Source organism: Primulina huaijiensis, chromosome 6 (genome assembly GCF_012295235.1).
Source record: "Primulina huaijiensis isolate GDHJ02 chromosome 6, ASM1229523v2, whole genome shotgun sequence".
Lineage (NCBI taxonomy): Eukaryota > Viridiplantae > Streptophyta > Magnoliopsida > Lamiales > Gesneriaceae > Primulina > Primulina huaijiensis.
In genome coordinates this window covers 14,124,597-14,140,551 of record NC_133311.1, presented here as the reverse complement: position 1 = coordinate 14,140,551, position 15,955 = coordinate 14,124,597, and the positions used below count along the sequence as shown (strand labels likewise).

At 35.7% G+C, this 15,955-nt stretch overlaps 2 protein-coding genes across 6 annotated transcripts; both read right to left on the bottom strand.

Annotated features, from left to right (window-relative positions):
* Positions 1-3,259: 3,259 nt before the first annotated feature.
* LOC140979563 (uncharacterized) lies at positions 3,260-6,897 on the bottom strand. The gene is made up of 10 exons (XM_073445012.1): positions 6,719-6,897; positions 6,543-6,614; positions 6,352-6,444; positions 5,945-6,026; positions 5,776-5,832; positions 4,735-4,799; positions 4,556-4,651; positions 4,358-4,444; positions 4,195-4,275; positions 3,260-4,110 (listed from the first exon to the last, which is right to left on the bottom strand). The coding sequence occupies exons 1-10, from the start codon at positions 6,815-6,817 to the stop codon at positions 3,412-3,414; spliced, it is 1,431 nt and encodes a 476-aa protein (XP_073301113.1). The 5' UTR covers positions 6,818-6,897; the 3' UTR covers positions 3,260-3,411.
* Positions 6,898-10,164: 3,267 nt separating this feature from the next.
* LOC140979562 (OVARIAN TUMOR DOMAIN-containing deubiquitinating enzyme 6-like) lies at positions 10,165-15,157 on the bottom strand. 5 transcript variants are annotated; one of them, XM_073445008.1, is made up of 9 exons: positions 14,977-15,157; positions 13,557-14,425; positions 12,850-13,011; positions 12,237-12,314; positions 11,987-12,065; positions 11,754-11,899; positions 11,539-11,604; positions 11,291-11,465; positions 10,165-10,585 (listed from the first exon to the last, which is right to left on the bottom strand). In XM_073445008.1, the coding sequence occupies exons 2-9, from the start codon at positions 14,238-14,240 to the stop codon at positions 10,368-10,370; spliced, it is 1,608 nt and encodes a 535-aa protein (XP_073301109.1). In that variant the 5' UTR covers positions 14,241-14,425; positions 14,977-15,157; the 3' UTR covers positions 10,165-10,367. The 5 variants fall into 5 exon arrangements, with proteins under 5 accessions (XP_073301109.1, XP_073301112.1, XP_073301108.1 ...); XM_073445011.1 differs by having other exon boundaries at positions 14,948-15,146; XM_073445007.1 differs by having other exon boundaries at positions 13,557-14,527; positions 14,977-15,146.
* Between the last annotated feature and the right edge of the window lie 798 nt (positions 15,158-15,955).

The window sequence follows — 15,955 nt, the reverse complement described above, 5'->3', positions numbered from 1 at the left end:
AAGATAATGATGCATGTGTTGCTCAAATGAAAGAAGGATACATAAAATGCGACAGAACTAAATATATTCCCCCTAAGTTCTTCGCATTCACACAAGAGCTTGAGAAGAATAAATATATTGATATTCGTTACATTCAATCAAGTAAAAATTTATCAGATCTTTTCACAAAGGCACTTCCTACGACAATATTCAGAAAGCATATATATAATATTGGGATGCGCAAATCTACAAAATTTGTGAAGAATCATTCGTGTTAACATGAGGGAGAGTTTATGTGACTGCACTATTTTTCCCTTACTATGGTTTTTATCCCAATAGGTTTTTCCTAGTAAGGTTTTTAACTAGGCAGTATAAAAAACGTAATGAAGACAATCATTGTATCATGATCATCATCACAAGGGGGAATGTTGAAAAATATGAGTTGTAATATTTGAATGTTGAAAATAAGAAAGTTGAATGTTGAAAATAAGAGTAGTAAATATTTAAAATTAGTGTGTGATAATATATGTAATGATGTATTTATTTTTGGATTATTTCCAAAGAGATTCTATAAATAGGTCTCTCAATGTGTGAAGAAAATCACAATTGAGNTGGACTCCCTCACTTCCATCACCTTGTCCCGACTCCCATCCAGAGGAACATGGGATGAGAATTGTCCTCTGCCCCTAGCCTTATCATCCTCCCTCTCGGCCGCGCCTCTCTTCCTACTTCCTCTTTCCGCTCCTTCAACTCTACTTCTCCCAGGTCGCTGCTCCATCCTCTTATGCCGTTGGGCTTCTTCGAGATTTACATATTTTTCCGCCCGAGATAACAGATCATCATAACTTGATGGAGGTTTCTTCACTAACGATTTAAAGAACTCTCCTCCTCTAAGTCCCTGGGTAAAGGCACTTATCATGATGTCAGGAGTGGCCGCTGGTATCTCCAACGCTGCATTGTTGAAATGCTGGACAAACTCTCGCAAAGTTTCAGCTTCTTGTTGTTTCACCACAAACAGGCTCAAATAGTTTTTTTGGTGTTTTTTGCTGCTAGCAAATCTGTGCAAGAAAGCAGCGGAAAAATCCTCGAAAGATCGTATGGAGTTGGGCTGCAAGGTGTTAAACCATTGCTGGGCTGACCTCACCAACGTGCCCAGAAACACCCTGCACTTGACCCCATCTGAATATTGATGTAACAGGGCCGCATTCTCAAACCTCCCCAAGTGTTCCTCGGGGTCAGTATGTCCATCGTACTCACCCACATTCGACTGTCGAAAATTTGGAGGAAGCCCTTCTTCTAAAATGGCTAGTGAAAAAGGACTTCCTCTCTTGGGTTTCGGCGCTCTGCTTCCCAACTGCTGCCTCAACATCTGTATTTCCTTCCACATTTCTCCCATCTCACTAATCTCCCCCCTTTGGTGGGGCTGTGGCTCTTCAACCCTGCTCTGGTGGCCCTAGCATCTTCCTCACGCTCCTGACGGGCTGCCTGTTCCTCTACAAACACAGACTCTTGATTCCTTTTCATGGCCTCATCCACTGTCCGGGCTATAAATTGGCCCAGCTGTTCCAGGGTCAAGTTCCCCACGTTCTCATTAGGACGGGTTTGTTCGACCCTTGTCTCGTGAAGGGGCTGCTCGGCTCTTGTCTCTTGATGAGGTTGTTCCTGTCTCGTCTCCACATGAGATGATTCAGGTTCCCTCTGAGGACGCGATGATGCTGAGGTAGCTCTTCTACTTCCTTTCTTGCCTACCATCTCTACGTCTCAACTCAAGATTTCCCACAGACGGCGCCAAGTGATACTCACGGGAAATTCAGAGTCCGATTCTGGCGAGGGTTACTAATCCAGACGCAGGTTTGAAATTGTCTTGAGCCTGAAATCACAAATAAGACCGTTAGAAGGGGGCCAGGAGGGTGTCCTGGCGTAGCCCCTCCGACGCTCAAGTCAGAGACTGAGGATATATGGGGGGAGCAGCTAAGGGTGCTGCTGAAAACTATATATTGAATCCATAATCATACGCTCAAACCTGGTATTTATAGGAGAATACCTGGGCTGCTCATGGGCCCTTCACCTGTGGGCCGTAGAGATGGGCCGGCAGTTTGGGCCTGATCTTGATGGGCTCATCCATGGGGTATCACTGAATAAAAAAGGAAGTTATCATTTGGAAAATATCTTGTGCATTATAAATACGAGCCTCGATCGAATCAGGATTGACACGGTGCATATTTACAAGAAAAAGTATCACTTTTGACCCCCAAAAAAAAATATTTTTTTATGGACAAGGTCAGGTTGGAGATCTGTCTCACAAAATTGATCCATTAAACGGTCTCATAAGAGTTTTTATGTTTATTATGATAGTAAAGATGGGCATTTATTAAATATAAATTTTAGCTCGATTAATATTTCGTAATGGTTTTTCTCCATTTTGAGGTTAATTCTCCGCCTCCGCCCTTCCATGGCTGCCTGCAAAATCCCCACACCTTCCTTCCCACTTAGAGTTCTCCCTTCACCGTCCTCGGTATGCATAGGGATGGAAACGGGGTGAGTCTTGGGTAGGTCGGTCAAATCCCAGATCCAACCCGCCTTATTCAAATGTATTTCAATATAGTTATGGACTAAGTCAAACGGTCTCACTGATATAGAACTGTAAATCTCTCGCAAAATATCTACGCTATACTAAATGAAATTTTTTATTAAATAAAAAAAATATTTTGTAATTTGAGAAAAATGAGGATTTTTGTTTATCAAAAATATACCATGAATAACATTCAGTTTTGTATATAATTTTTCAAATTTTTTTTTTTGGAGTTTTTGATTTTATTATATATTTTTTTTGGTGAATAAAACAATCAATTTACTTAACACTAGAACACGATAGAATTATAAACTTACATTTGGCTACAATGAATAACATTCAGTTTTTTTTATATACTAACGACGAGATACATGCGTTGCGTGCGTGATATAATACCAAAATATCGTGTATGTTAAAAGCTTACATAATCAATTAGCCAAATAACATGATTTTTACATAAATTTCTCAAATTTTGAAAGTTCGTGCGTCATCATAGATGGTGGAAAATGCTCTACCTGTTGGCAGAAGCTGAAAATATATTAGGCCGACTTCAAGAGTTGACAGTAAATCTATCTAAGAAGCGTAGGCAGATATCTTGCTGAAGCAATTGATTATCATCATTCAGGAACTCAAAGTTGTGGCGGAATCATGTTTGGAAAAGAAATGCGAATCGATCATCCAAAATATGATTAATAAATAGAAGAAAATAAATTTAAATATCAATATTTCATAAATTATGAGACAAAAGGACATCAAGCACGTCAAAAATAGCAACAAAAATTTTAATCAGTACATACAACCTTAAGTCGAGTCGCCGACAAGAATTTGAGGAAACAAAATATAAATGAAAATATCAAGAATCACGCCCACGAGGATGCCCCTCCTAATCCAACATCTAACTGTGATACTGCAGAAGGATCAACTTTTACATGCTTCTTGTTCCTCTTATAGATAGTCATACTAATCACATCGCTCTCTCGACGATCATAATCTCGAAATATTTGGTCATGGCCAAGCCTCTTAAAACCAGCCTCTGCAGGAATTTCAAGCGCAGCAGGAGGACAATGATCGGTGAAAGAAGTTTCCGAGTCATCAAGCGGATTTAAGTTGACCCTTTTTGTAGATTTTCTTGATTTCTCGTGTTTCATGGTACTGTCCACCTTAACATGATCGGATTTTTTCTTGTCATTGGTCTTCGTAGGAATTTCAGGCGCTACTGTGGCAAAAAGATCGAAGAAAGGAGTTTCTGGGTCGTCCATCACGTTCAATTTATCCACCTCACTGGTTTTTCTTGACTTCTCGTCTTTTTCATCCAATTTTCTTCTCTTCTTGTTCTCAGAGGCCGCATTTTTAGCATCTTTAATTTGTGTATTCACGGTCTCATTCATGGGCTGGGCTTTACTGAAGTTCTTGTTTCTCGATTCATGGCTTGTTTTCACCTCATCTCGAAGAGGGGTTATATCATCTGACTTGTCAGTAGAATTATCGAATTCCTTTCCAAGAATTTTGTCAATTGGTCTGGCATTGAAGATGTGCAAATTAGGTAGCAGATTCTTAACCTGGTGGAGAGTTTGATTTTAAGTTTCAAATATTTTGATGGTACACAAAATCCAGAGAAACAAGACTCTGCAAAACAAACATACCTTTTTCGCTAAATTTTCTTTTCCAGCTACCGGATTTCCTTGAAGATTCAAGTTTTTCAGGTTGACCAATGGAGCGAGCTCCTATCATGAAACGACAACCAGACGCGTTGCAAAGAAGAGAACAGTCAAATTGAGCCAAACATGATAGCCAACAAAAAGTTACCTTTACATTGGACCATTTGGTGATCAAGTTATTCCCCAAGTCTAGATTCAGAAGTTTGGTGCTGCGGGAGATCTCACTCGGAATGGTCTGAAACAAAACCAGACATCAAATGAAACTTTTACAAAGGTGAGTGGTATGATAGGGGGTCGTGGTTTAATAAATCGAACTTAACAACCAGAAACCTGTTTAAACTCATACCGTGATCTCGTTATGAGCAACGCGAAGCTCTTTTAACTCAGCACATGACTTCAGTGCTGAATCGATTGTTTGCAATTGACAGTTAGAAACAGAAAGCTGTACAGAAAATGATGATAAGATTCACAAGTACTAAGACCTATGAACAGATTCCGATAACAATAAATTGGCAATACGTGTACTTTCGTGATTGCTTTAAGTTTGATTAAAGATACACCAAGCGAACTGATTGGATTCCTGGAGAGAACTGCAAAGGTACATTCAGAACAAGAGGAAAATGTGATTAAACTTGAATTGTTATCTGCCAGTGGCATGAAATAACTTAATGTTATGGTATAATGGTGAAAATTTATCGCATGGAGACTCAAAGCAGATATGTATCTTACAAGAAACAGATTATTTTCAAATTCTTCAAGCAAGGTAGTTAATTTAGAAAGAGCAATCAAAGATTAAATAAAACCTACCAACATTGGCAAGTTCATGAATGAGAAGAAAGGATCTTGTTTTTAGGGAAGAAATGAACAAAATGTAAAGGAGTTCCAAATCAAATAACACGGCACATTGCACTTCTGGAGAAGGAACTTTAAGGGCATGCGTTCATAGGATGTTTTATAAACATTCAAACTTCATAAGAGACGCAAGCACCTATATGTATAACAGTAGAGATTAGAGAAACTGAAATTTCCAAAATTTTACTCTATACAGAAGAACCTACTCACAAAACAAAGCTCTCCGGCTTTTGAGATTCAAGAGAAAACACCATGAATAATTTCTCAAATCACAATGAATGTGATAACACTTCTGCTTACAAGAAAAGAAAACTGGAGGTCCAAAATCATAAACATAATAGAGGTCATCATCCCATAACTTTTACAGTATCACCACAAGCAGTCAAATTTATCAGATATAAGCACAACTTTTTAACAGCTGAGATATCCTTTTGAAAAGATTATCTTATTCTTCTCATATCGGAAGGGTAGAACAAGAGGGGAGGCAAAGGAAGAATAAGAAAATTGAGGTTTGAGCACAGGGGCAATAAGAATTATTATTCAGATTGGATATCCTTTGTAGCATTATCCGTATTTGGGAATTAAAAATTAAGCAATGAATTATTTTGAAAGAATGTGAAGCAGAACACAAGCATCTGGCAGCTTATTTGAAACTAAAGATCAAAAGGCAACTTGAAATGGCATCTTTAACCCAATTCAGGAACTTGAAAGTACCTAGAGTATTCAGTTCTTTCATCTGATCCAGCTTGCAAACTGAGCTGATCTCATTATCTGCCACATAAGTAGAAAACGGAGCGGAGAATCGTTACCTTACACATATCTACCTCACATCCATTTATCACCAACACAGCAAGTTGATATAGCCAACTGCCAAGAAACTTACCATTCAAAATCAAAGCCCGCAAGCTCAAAAGAGACCTCACCTCGTCCATAGATCTAAGCTTGTTTTTCCCAGCATTTAACACCTGTCACAGAAAAGACCAAGAGAAGATTAAGAACATAACATATTATCTCTACACGAAGCTGAAAATCTTCGAGATAGTATTAAATCTTATCAATTCGATCACAGAAAAAAATTGGAAGATCTAAGATCATTTATAATGATTGAAGCACAGAAGCCAATGGACATATTTCGCAATTTAAAACGGCCCAAATTATTCTCGATTACATCTTGTAATGTTAAATGATAGTACAAGCTTAGAACATAAAAACACAAAATAACTTCTAATTAAATCTGAATAATCTACAGCGAAAGCAGCCAGATGGTACTGCTCTATAGTCGCTACTCACAGCGAGTTTAGTGAGGCCTTCGATCCCTTTCAAGCTATGAAGCTTGTTCTGAACAACAGATAACCACTTCAGATTTACACACAACTTCAACCCCTGAAGGAACACAAAAGATTCAGAAAACTTGGTTAGTGATACATCAATCTCCAGCAACGGGACAAAGAAAAAAAATTATCTTATAGATGAATCAATACCTCGAGGGAGTTCAAACTGTTGAACCCAAGGTCGAGTCTTTCCAAATCTTTGAATCCACTCAAGCAAGAAACCTGTAAAAAAAAAACCTCAAGAAAATCCATAAATCAACCAAATGAGTAACAAATCACGAGATTTTACTAAATGGGTCTCCCGGAAACACGAGAAAAAGCATTACATCAGAAAGGGCTCTGTGAGTAAGAGCGAGAGACGTAATGGAGTTCGCGTCACTCGTATTTTTTTCTTGCAAAATTTTCTCGGAGCTCAACACCGCCATGCCTCTGTAGTATTGAAATTGTTTCAGCTATTACGTTCGCCCTAAATTTTACATAAGGCTGGCTGCCCGTATGTCGGGTTTTTGTTTTTTGGATTTTAAATATAAATGTTTTGGATCGGTTCATCCTCCGTAACGGTGATCACGGTGTGATTTTACGGTTTTTTTTTAAAAATCAAACCGAATTGTCATATACGATCGGTTAGTATTTTAAAAAAAATAATCACGGGTTTTACATGTAGAATTTGTCTTATGATTTCACGCGGTTGCAGTCGGTTTACGATTTTTTTTAAATGAAAAATATTAGAACATATATTCTAATTTATTTAAAAACAACAACAATAAAGTGTCTTCAAATACAAAATATAGTTCAAATCATACAAAGATAAAACTAGAAAAAACAATAATCAAGATTCAAAACTAAGTTGATAATTTAACAACACAACACACTCACAACAAAAATGACATTTACACAATTTTATCATTTTTTTTTTACTTTCAAACAAAATATTGTGGTAAAAGAAATAAATACTCTAATAAAATATTAATATGAAGAATAATTAAGAAGAATATAAGTTTTTTTTATAGGAGTATTAATTTTGAAGAGAATTGAGATATAATGAATGACGAATTCTTTAATTGAATATGTTATTTACAAATTATTATAATTATAGACCAAATATTATGACAAGTGGTTTAAGCGGTGCGATTTGGTGCGGTTCTTGACAAAAAAATAACTGAACCTAGTATGCGGTTCGGTTTATGATTATTATTTTTATTCGTGGTTTTTATAAAATATTAAGAAAAACGGTGCGATGCAATTCGGTTCAAACGGTTAATAAANTCCTTCTTTCTTTAGTAGCATCCAAATCCGATGAGGTTAGAATTAATGGTCGAATAGGGACTCACTTTGATTTGATTTTTAAAAAGTTAGATTTTATTCTTTTTCATTAATTAGTGTCGAACGACACTTGACATGCCCGTAAATTTCGGACCAAACAATTTGACACGCCCAGTGGTTCCTATGGATGCTAATTTTTCAAATTCATATTATTATGTTTCACATGATGAAATATGGATTTTTAAGAAAACTTTTTCCGAAAAAAAAAATCGAAGGAAGATGTTAATCAATGTTATTGAGAGAATTCACTACATCAATGGAGTTCACCAACAAATTATTGAGAATCATCAAGTGATTTTCAGACAACTGATAATTATTCGTGGATTCTAATCAGCAAATGACTTGTGAATATTCGTGGATAGAAGGCTTCTGAAATTGGTATAAATGGCTGCTAATTTTTTTTTTATCATAGAGATTATGGTAAAGTGTTTTATTTATTTCTTGTTATCTAATCTAGAATTGGTTGCTGAAGATAATCTCGTGGATGATGACAATGAGATGAAGAACGAGAAGGAATTATTTTTTTTTTAAAAAAAAAATCACACTGATCCCCTGTTTTTTTAAATATGTGACGAGAAAACTGAAGTCAATCTTAAGTGAAGAGTAAAGTAGTCGGATAAAAGATATATTGTTTGCTAAGTGGATTGATATGTCTGTCTTTGCGATAAGTGTTTCTATGATTGATTATGTGGTAGATAGATTTCGGATTGTTCCATTCTTGTTGGTTATGATATCATAGTACTTTGTAGTTCAACAGAGTTCTTTATTATTCTCGGTCTACATCACAGTGGGCAGCCTGTTGATTTAGACATGAAAATGAAGTCCAAATTTTTTGCTTGTTTATTTGCAGGGAAGGTGACCAATGTCATACGGGCATTCATATTTTAAAAACTCATTTCCCTGGCTGCAAGTGATGATGAAAATGAAATTGATGATTTTGTTCGACTTTTTATTATGTTCTTTTTCAACTATATAATGTTCCCCATTTGTCATTATTCAACCCCTAATTTTATCTTTTTTTTTATTTCGATAATCTTATGACCTTATTTGAGTATTCTTGGAGAGATGTTGCCTTCCGATTTTTGTATCGAGAATTACGTGATATCAAACGTTTACAACTTAAAAACAATGTATATCTAACGTAATTTAAAGTACAACAACTATATCGTAATATCCTCATCAGCCCCAAAATTGATTATAGTCATCTTCTCTAATTCTTCATTCTTATACGGAAAGGAAGGTATATGGTGAGTGTTTTGTAAAAAAACTCAGCAATTTGGGGGAATATTAAATATACATATAAATTTTTGAAATCAAATCTCATGACCTGTGATAACAAAACGTATATTTTACGCAAAATGTTTCATAAACAAGACATAATCGTATATCACTAAAATTTCTTCAAATTTCTCCATGGACACCGATATCTGTCTCATATATGTTATTCATCTAAATCCATGGATTAACTTTAATTCATAGTATGAATATTATTGTTATAGTAACAATTATAAGATTGAGCGTTCATCATTTTATAATAATTTATTTTAAAAAATATTAATTTCTTAAAAAATGTTAAAATATTTTATTAAAATATTCCTTTAGGATTTCTTCGCACCTTTTCATTTTAAATTAATTTGGATAAGATTTATTTAAATTATAACCAATAACATCTCATCACATGAAAACAAGAAAAGATATCAATTCAACTAGTCAAGCCATAGAGTTTTGAAAACAGTGCCCAAGAGGAAACTTAGAATTGAAATTATTTATCAACTTTCTCGTCACTCACGTGGAGACTCAAATTCTGAAGCCCCTTGTCCTTTATAGATATGGCTGAGGCCTTGGGATTCTATACTGTGAATTAAGGAATACAGCAGAAATAATGATCGATCAAACACAAACAATAGTACAATAAATGATATTGTATTGATCGAAATATATAAATGAAGATATTTCCTAGAGTTGATTATCTGTACAAGCAATGAAATTATTACTCCCCTAGCAAGCCACTGCTAGTATTCCTCACAAAACAAGATTCCTCCTTCCCCACATGTGCATGTTTCCTAGTACTTCTAGAATACCCTTGATCCGGCAAACTAAACTTCTTAAGATCCAATCCCGGCCTTTAACATACTGCCACGTGATCGAACCAAGGACGACGTCTGTTGGTGTAAAAACCGAATGGCCAGAGAGTTTTGGGACGATGAGAAATGCATTTAAAGGCACGGCACATTCATTGTTGCTGGTGGGTATGAGAGGAGGGAAGAAGGCAACAAAGTTGTGAATGAAAATCAGGTTGATCGTGTTGCTTATGGCCGCCATTTCTTGGCTAAATCAAGATTTACGTACCACAGATTCGAGCTAGATGCTCCTCTCAACAAATATAACTGGGAGACGTTTTATACACCGGAAACCAAGAAAAAATTGTAAATGTTCCAAGCATAAAATATATTCTAAAAACCCACGACAATTTAAAATTTTATTAGAGAAAAAAGAAGTTGCCGACTGATTAATCGCAGAGACCTACATTTGGTAACACCATGGAGAAACAAGATCTGTCTTTATAAATTATTCAGGTCCCTCTTATCAAAGGTATAATAACATGATAAAAAAAGTTCAAACAGTTGATAGAAAGTCTAGTGTGATTATTCATCATTCAGTTGCTTTGCCTTTCCATCTACTGCTACCGCTTGTCTCTATCAAGTAACAGACCATAGAGTCGACATCATCTCCAAAAATGCTGGATGCCTCAGTCACCTGCAAATAGCTGAACCCCATAGACAACATGATCTGCATGCTGTTGCTCAGAACCGAACTTGTTAATCCAAACTCGGTCGTTCCTTTCTGCCTCGTACCACCATGCGACAACCCTGAGAATCAGAGTCAACATACTGTTTCATGAACACAATTTCACAACCTACTTAGTAACAAAACACTCATTTGTCGATCAGAAAAAATGAATCATAATAAAGATTCACTCTCCATGGAAGAGCTTAAAGGAAGCTTTCAGCCTTTATAACTTCCTTCAAGTCTTTGCGGCAGACAAAAGTGCTTCACCGCTAGCCCAATTCATTGAAAGGATTAGCCTTGGCCTACATCTAGATGCAAGGGCTCAGCCTCACAGCGCTGTGGGCTTTTGATAACAATAGAAACAGGAAATGGCTAAAAATTCAAAAATTTAAGGTTTTAAATAAACTATCTGCAATAACCTCAACACGTACACGTCTTATTATTTGGCATAATCATAGAAACAAAAAATGTCGCAAGACTCTCAACAATAAAAAAAAATGAGGTAAGTACTTTGAACTTAAGGGTTTCGGTAGCAGCAATTGAAACCTTGGTTGCAGCAAGAAATATTGAAAGCTTACGAGATATATCTGATGCACCTTGATGGTTCAAAAATTACATCGACATTCCATGAGGCTTTGGATAATTGCATTGTTCCCTGTCCATACCTTGGAAGGTAATTTTGCAACTAGACAACCCCTCAGGATCAATGCAATTTCCCCTTTGTAGAATGGTAAAATAGTAGCGTAGATGGTTTCAAAAAAATAGCAGTCAGAATAAACACTTACTAGATGCGGAAGACGATGGTTCTGCTATGGAAGTTGACGACTCCCTCGAACCCAACTGTTGTTTGAACTTGTCACGGGCATCATATTCGGCCCTTGAAGCCTCCATAACCATTCGTTCAATTTCTTTTTCTGTCAGCTCAAGATCTGAGTAGAAGCGCCCCTCAGCTATCAGTGCCTGACAAAAGGAATAAATCTTAGCTCATTTGGTGAGCCAGTTAATACATAGAAAGATAGTAAAATGAACTCACATTCTCAATTTGTTGATCCTGCTGAGCCTTGATAGCTGCTTTGACTTGGTCTTTGTCAATGTTTGTCTATCATATAAACCAACAAGTCATATAATTGAAGAGAACGAGTATGATAATGATAATCCAACCACTATTTTTCTTGGTTAAATGTGAATCCAAAATTAGGAAATTGTCTAATTATGGAATATGAGGACTTCTGTAGAAAAATAATTTACCCCCTGAAGAGAGCTAAACCCAAGTCCAGCACCAATTGTCACCCTACGTGGATCAACAAGAGAATTATAGTGATTCCCATGATGGTAACTTAGCCGTATGGGAGGAGTGTCCGTATTATAGCTTCCATGGAAAATGTTAATGGGTTCTATACAACACAGACAAAAAAATGTCATTCAAATGGGCATACTTTTATAATGAATGCCACTACAAACAAAATCCAATACAGGTACACCTGTGCTGTATGAGTAAATATGGATGGGCCGATTGTACATCTCTGATAAAGCTTGGATCTCTATATTATTTCCGTAAACCTGCAACCATAGGCGGATGTACATTATTTGAAATTATAAAAACAATATACACATTCTTGAACACAATAATTAAGGTCTTCACACAAACTGATCTTAGAAGTTGAACCGGGGGAATTTTCTTAAATTGAAATTCAGATAGCATCATGAAAAAATAATGTATAATCACATAACCTTATCTCTTCTTTTCCTCTTGCAATATGAAGTAAAACCTTCTGTCAAAAACTGAGAGAAGTGATCTCTTTCTCGCACCTGCATGAACAGAAAGTCATCAAAAAGGAATTGCAGAATAATTGTTGAGCAAAAAATAAGGACAACAAAAATTGATCAAGAAAGCATATAAGATTCCAAACGTGAAAAATCTAAAAACTAAAACCTAATACTTTAGGTTCACAGAAAGACCTATATTTCTGAGTATCAAGAATACTCCCAACAGATCACCGGTTCCTTTAAGGTATAGACATGATCAGAAGTTTTCAACATTCTCAAACAGATGCTAAATCCTTACACTATGATATGAAAGAACTGTCTCAAAAATCAAAGTAGAAAATAAAGATATATGTCTATCAATTGCTCGAATGGTGATGCCAGAAGTAAGAAGACAGTGGGTCAACAAGAGACTCCAGGATTTTTTTGTGATGAATATTTGAGTAAATCCACTAGGCTCTAACAGTGACTATATTTCTAAAGAAAATGATTTTGCAAATCATAAAACCAAAAATGTTTCAAAAGAGATCTGGAAATGAAAAGAGATTTCTCGTCAACCGAATAAGACAAGACCACTTACCATGTAATCAATACACATCTGCCTAACCAAATCATAAAGTTCTGAGTCACCATATACTTGATCTGCAACAGCACGAAAGAGACAGTTTCCATCCTCTAGCATTTTTCTCACTTCTAGGCCTTTGACCCGTCTTAAATCAAACTCAAACTGGTAATCTTTTTCCTGCATCAGATAGAAAATGTCCCTTTAATGGTACTAGTCTGCCACATACCATTTATACCCCTAATTCCTACTTTAAAGCAAAAGAGCTACACTAGGAGTGTTTCTCCAGCATGATGTGGTTAATTTTAGCCTTCGCATCATCAACCCATGATATCAACTTCCATTAAAAATATGAGAGATCATCTAATGGTTTTGGGACATGGAGAGAATCACACCATGTGTAGCATAAAATAACCCGCAAAAAAAAGCACAGCTTTGGACAAGTATGTGGTCATCATAAGTCTTTTTCTTCAAACTTTTAAAAAATTGTCAAAAACAAAAGTTAGTCACAATAATTATAATCTTTTAAAGAATTTAAATATAAAAATCATAATTCTGTGAGATTATATTCAGCTGATTTGTCATCAAATACTCCAAAAAAAAAAAAGGTAATAGACCTTCAAAATCCTTAGAGATAGGTAAATCAGTGATTCAATCGAATACAACATCAAATAAATTGATTTCAAGGTAATTCAGGGAAGAAGTTGAAACTAGATCAAACTCACTGCATCATCGTATGAAGAGCTAAAGCATGGGCTCTGCTCATCAGCACTGTTATAACCATCACCATCATAATGAGATCGAGGAGAAGAAGGATGAGATCCAGTTGGTGATGACCTGCTGGACACACCAGGCCAACCTGCAGTTCTCCTAGATGATCCAATCCGCACAGTGTTTGAATCACCAGATGCAACTCTCCTAGAGTTTAAGATGGCTGGAGAAGGCTTTGGTGGTGGTGGGGAACTATCACTAACCATCTGGGAGGAACTTCCAACCATGGTATCAGTTTCCTCCTCCACCACTGTCAACGTAACATCTTCAGCCAATAATCCACTACCCATAAAATTATCTCGGTCTTCGCAAAGCTTCTGGTCATCAATATCCCTTTTATCAACATTTTGATCATTGTTCAAAGTTCCTGGAGAAATGTCATCACTCCTATTTATTTTACTTTCGCTGTCTAATGTGCCACAGCATTCAGATAAATCATCCAAAACGTTCTGCTCTCGCACTTCTTCCACAAAATTCTCATCTTTCACTGCTGGATTGACATAAGCAATACTAGTAACCTGCTGCTGGGGCAGACTTGAAGAAGAAGGGGGATTGACTGTTACTGATGTTGACGACCTGTTCTGTCCAGACGATGATGACTGACTGGCAGAGCCTCGCTGGACAAAAATTCGAGTCATAGTTTCCCGTCTTATTCAAAATCACAAAGCTTGATCAATAATTGGATATTTTCACATAAATTAGAGGAATAAAACTGTAGGTTCAATTTTCCCCGAGTTCTGATTCTGAGGGTTGTCACACCAATTCCTCGGCTGAGTGATTTTTTCTTCCACCCCACCAAGCTCTGATCCTCAAGAATCGATTTCTGCATCCCCCTAACAATTCTCATGAGACCTCCAAATCTTAATTTATGGAACAATAAAACCTTCTTTGATATAAACTACTCAAATTTACCAGCTACTAAATCCTGATTGCAAATTCCATCTCTAGAATATCAGATTGCAATTTACACACATGATGAAAGCATCCAACCAAATAAAACTTAATTAAGGAAATGACCACGTAGCTAGAACCAAGGTTTACAACAAAAAAATCAGGGAAAAACAGAGACAACAGCATTAAACAAATCAAAATTAGCTGCCCATGACCCCATTTTAAATATATATATCATGATAATCAGAAGAAAAAAAAAAGTAGCATATCCCATAAACCGTCAGAGAAAACTCTGTAAACTCAGTTGAAAACAAATCATTTCACACTTTGAACCAAACAACTGAATCGAACAGAGAAAACTACGAGAATCAATCAAATAACAAAATAGTACGGACCCAACACATGACTGAGGAAAGGAAAAAACATTAATTCCCAAAGAAAAGAGCCCTACAACCTGATCAGGTTTCTAGATAAGCGATTCACCTGGATGGACTAGAAAAAGGGCCATATGATTATGAAACGAAAGATTATTCGAGGATTCTTGAAGATAACTTCGGGAGAAAGGAAGATTGTGCGTGCTCTGCCGGGAAAATTTCGGGAAGAGAGTGACGTCGGAAAAAGTGATTTTGTTTGATAGTGAATTGGGAGGCTAAATTTTATTATATTTTATTTTATAAAGGAAAAAAGTATGAACTATGAAGAAAAAGAGGGCTTATTTCACATCTCTCTCTTTGTATTATTATTATTATTATCACTAATTTTACTAATTGGAGACATACACGTGTTGTGTGTATAATATAAATATTATATATAAGTATTTTGATATAATTATGTTTAATATTAAATAATAAAGACCTAAACAGTATACATTTTATTACAAGTTGTGTGAAATTATAAAATCAAATTATTAATTTAATTAATGAAAAAAATTTATCATTTAAGAAATTAACCAATTACATTGTATTAGATGTATTTTAAGTAAGTCTAATATTATATCATGATCTCAAGAGGTTATTATAGGATGCTTAACTATGACAAATTAATTAAAAATAATATAGTAAAATCATGTACTTGATATGATAAGATGGAACGTGCTTTAGAAAAATCCAATACGTGAGTGTCACCTCATTGGTGAGTACAGAGTTGACACGGTTGTGTGTGTGTATATATATGTATGGAGTAGCAATGGATATGTTAGAAATCCACCCAATATGAATTAATTAAAGAGCAATCCAAGATTGTATTAAGATTGAAAGATTTGAGTTGATTTGATTTCAAATCCACACCTCAAATCTACATTTGCTTGAATGATTTGAAACCCTTTATATTAGCTAACTACATTTTTTCCTTTAGTTTTAAATTCACTCATCAACCTAATCATTTGAAATGTTTTTATTTGAATTCCTCCTACAAATCCAAATTCATTTGAAATGTTTTTATTTGAAGTCCTCCTACAAATCCA

What these genes read in the sequence shown, in the direction of transcription:
- LOC140979563 (XM_073445012.1), bottom strand. Translation starts at nt 6,817, where the DNA reads ATGGCGGTGTTGAGCTCCGAGAAAATTTTGCAAGAAAAAAATACGAGT. An exon ending in AAGGCCTCACTAAACTCGCT is followed by an intron (nt 6,027 to 6,351) that starts GTGAGTAGCGAC and finishes TTTCTGTGACAG; the next exon opens with GTGTTAAATGCTGGGAAAAA. An exon ending in AACTTAAAGCAATCACGAAA is followed by an intron (nt 4,652 to 4,734) that starts GTACACGTATTG and finishes TTTTCTGTACAG; the next exon opens with CTTTCTGTTTCTAACTGTCA.
- LOC140979562 (XM_073445008.1), bottom strand. Translation starts at nt 14,240, where the DNA reads ATGACTCGAATTTTTGTCCAGCGAGGCTCTGCCAGTCAGTCATCATCG. An exon ending in AGATGTGTATTGATTACATG is followed by an intron (nt 12,315 to 12,849) that starts GTAAGTGGTCTT and finishes CTGTTCATGCAG; the next exon opens with GTGCGAGAAAGAGATCACTT. An exon ending in AGAGGAAAAGAAGAGATAAG is followed by an intron (nt 12,066 to 12,236) that starts GTTATGTGATTA and finishes CTATGGTTGCAG; the next exon opens with GTTTACGGAAATAATATAGA.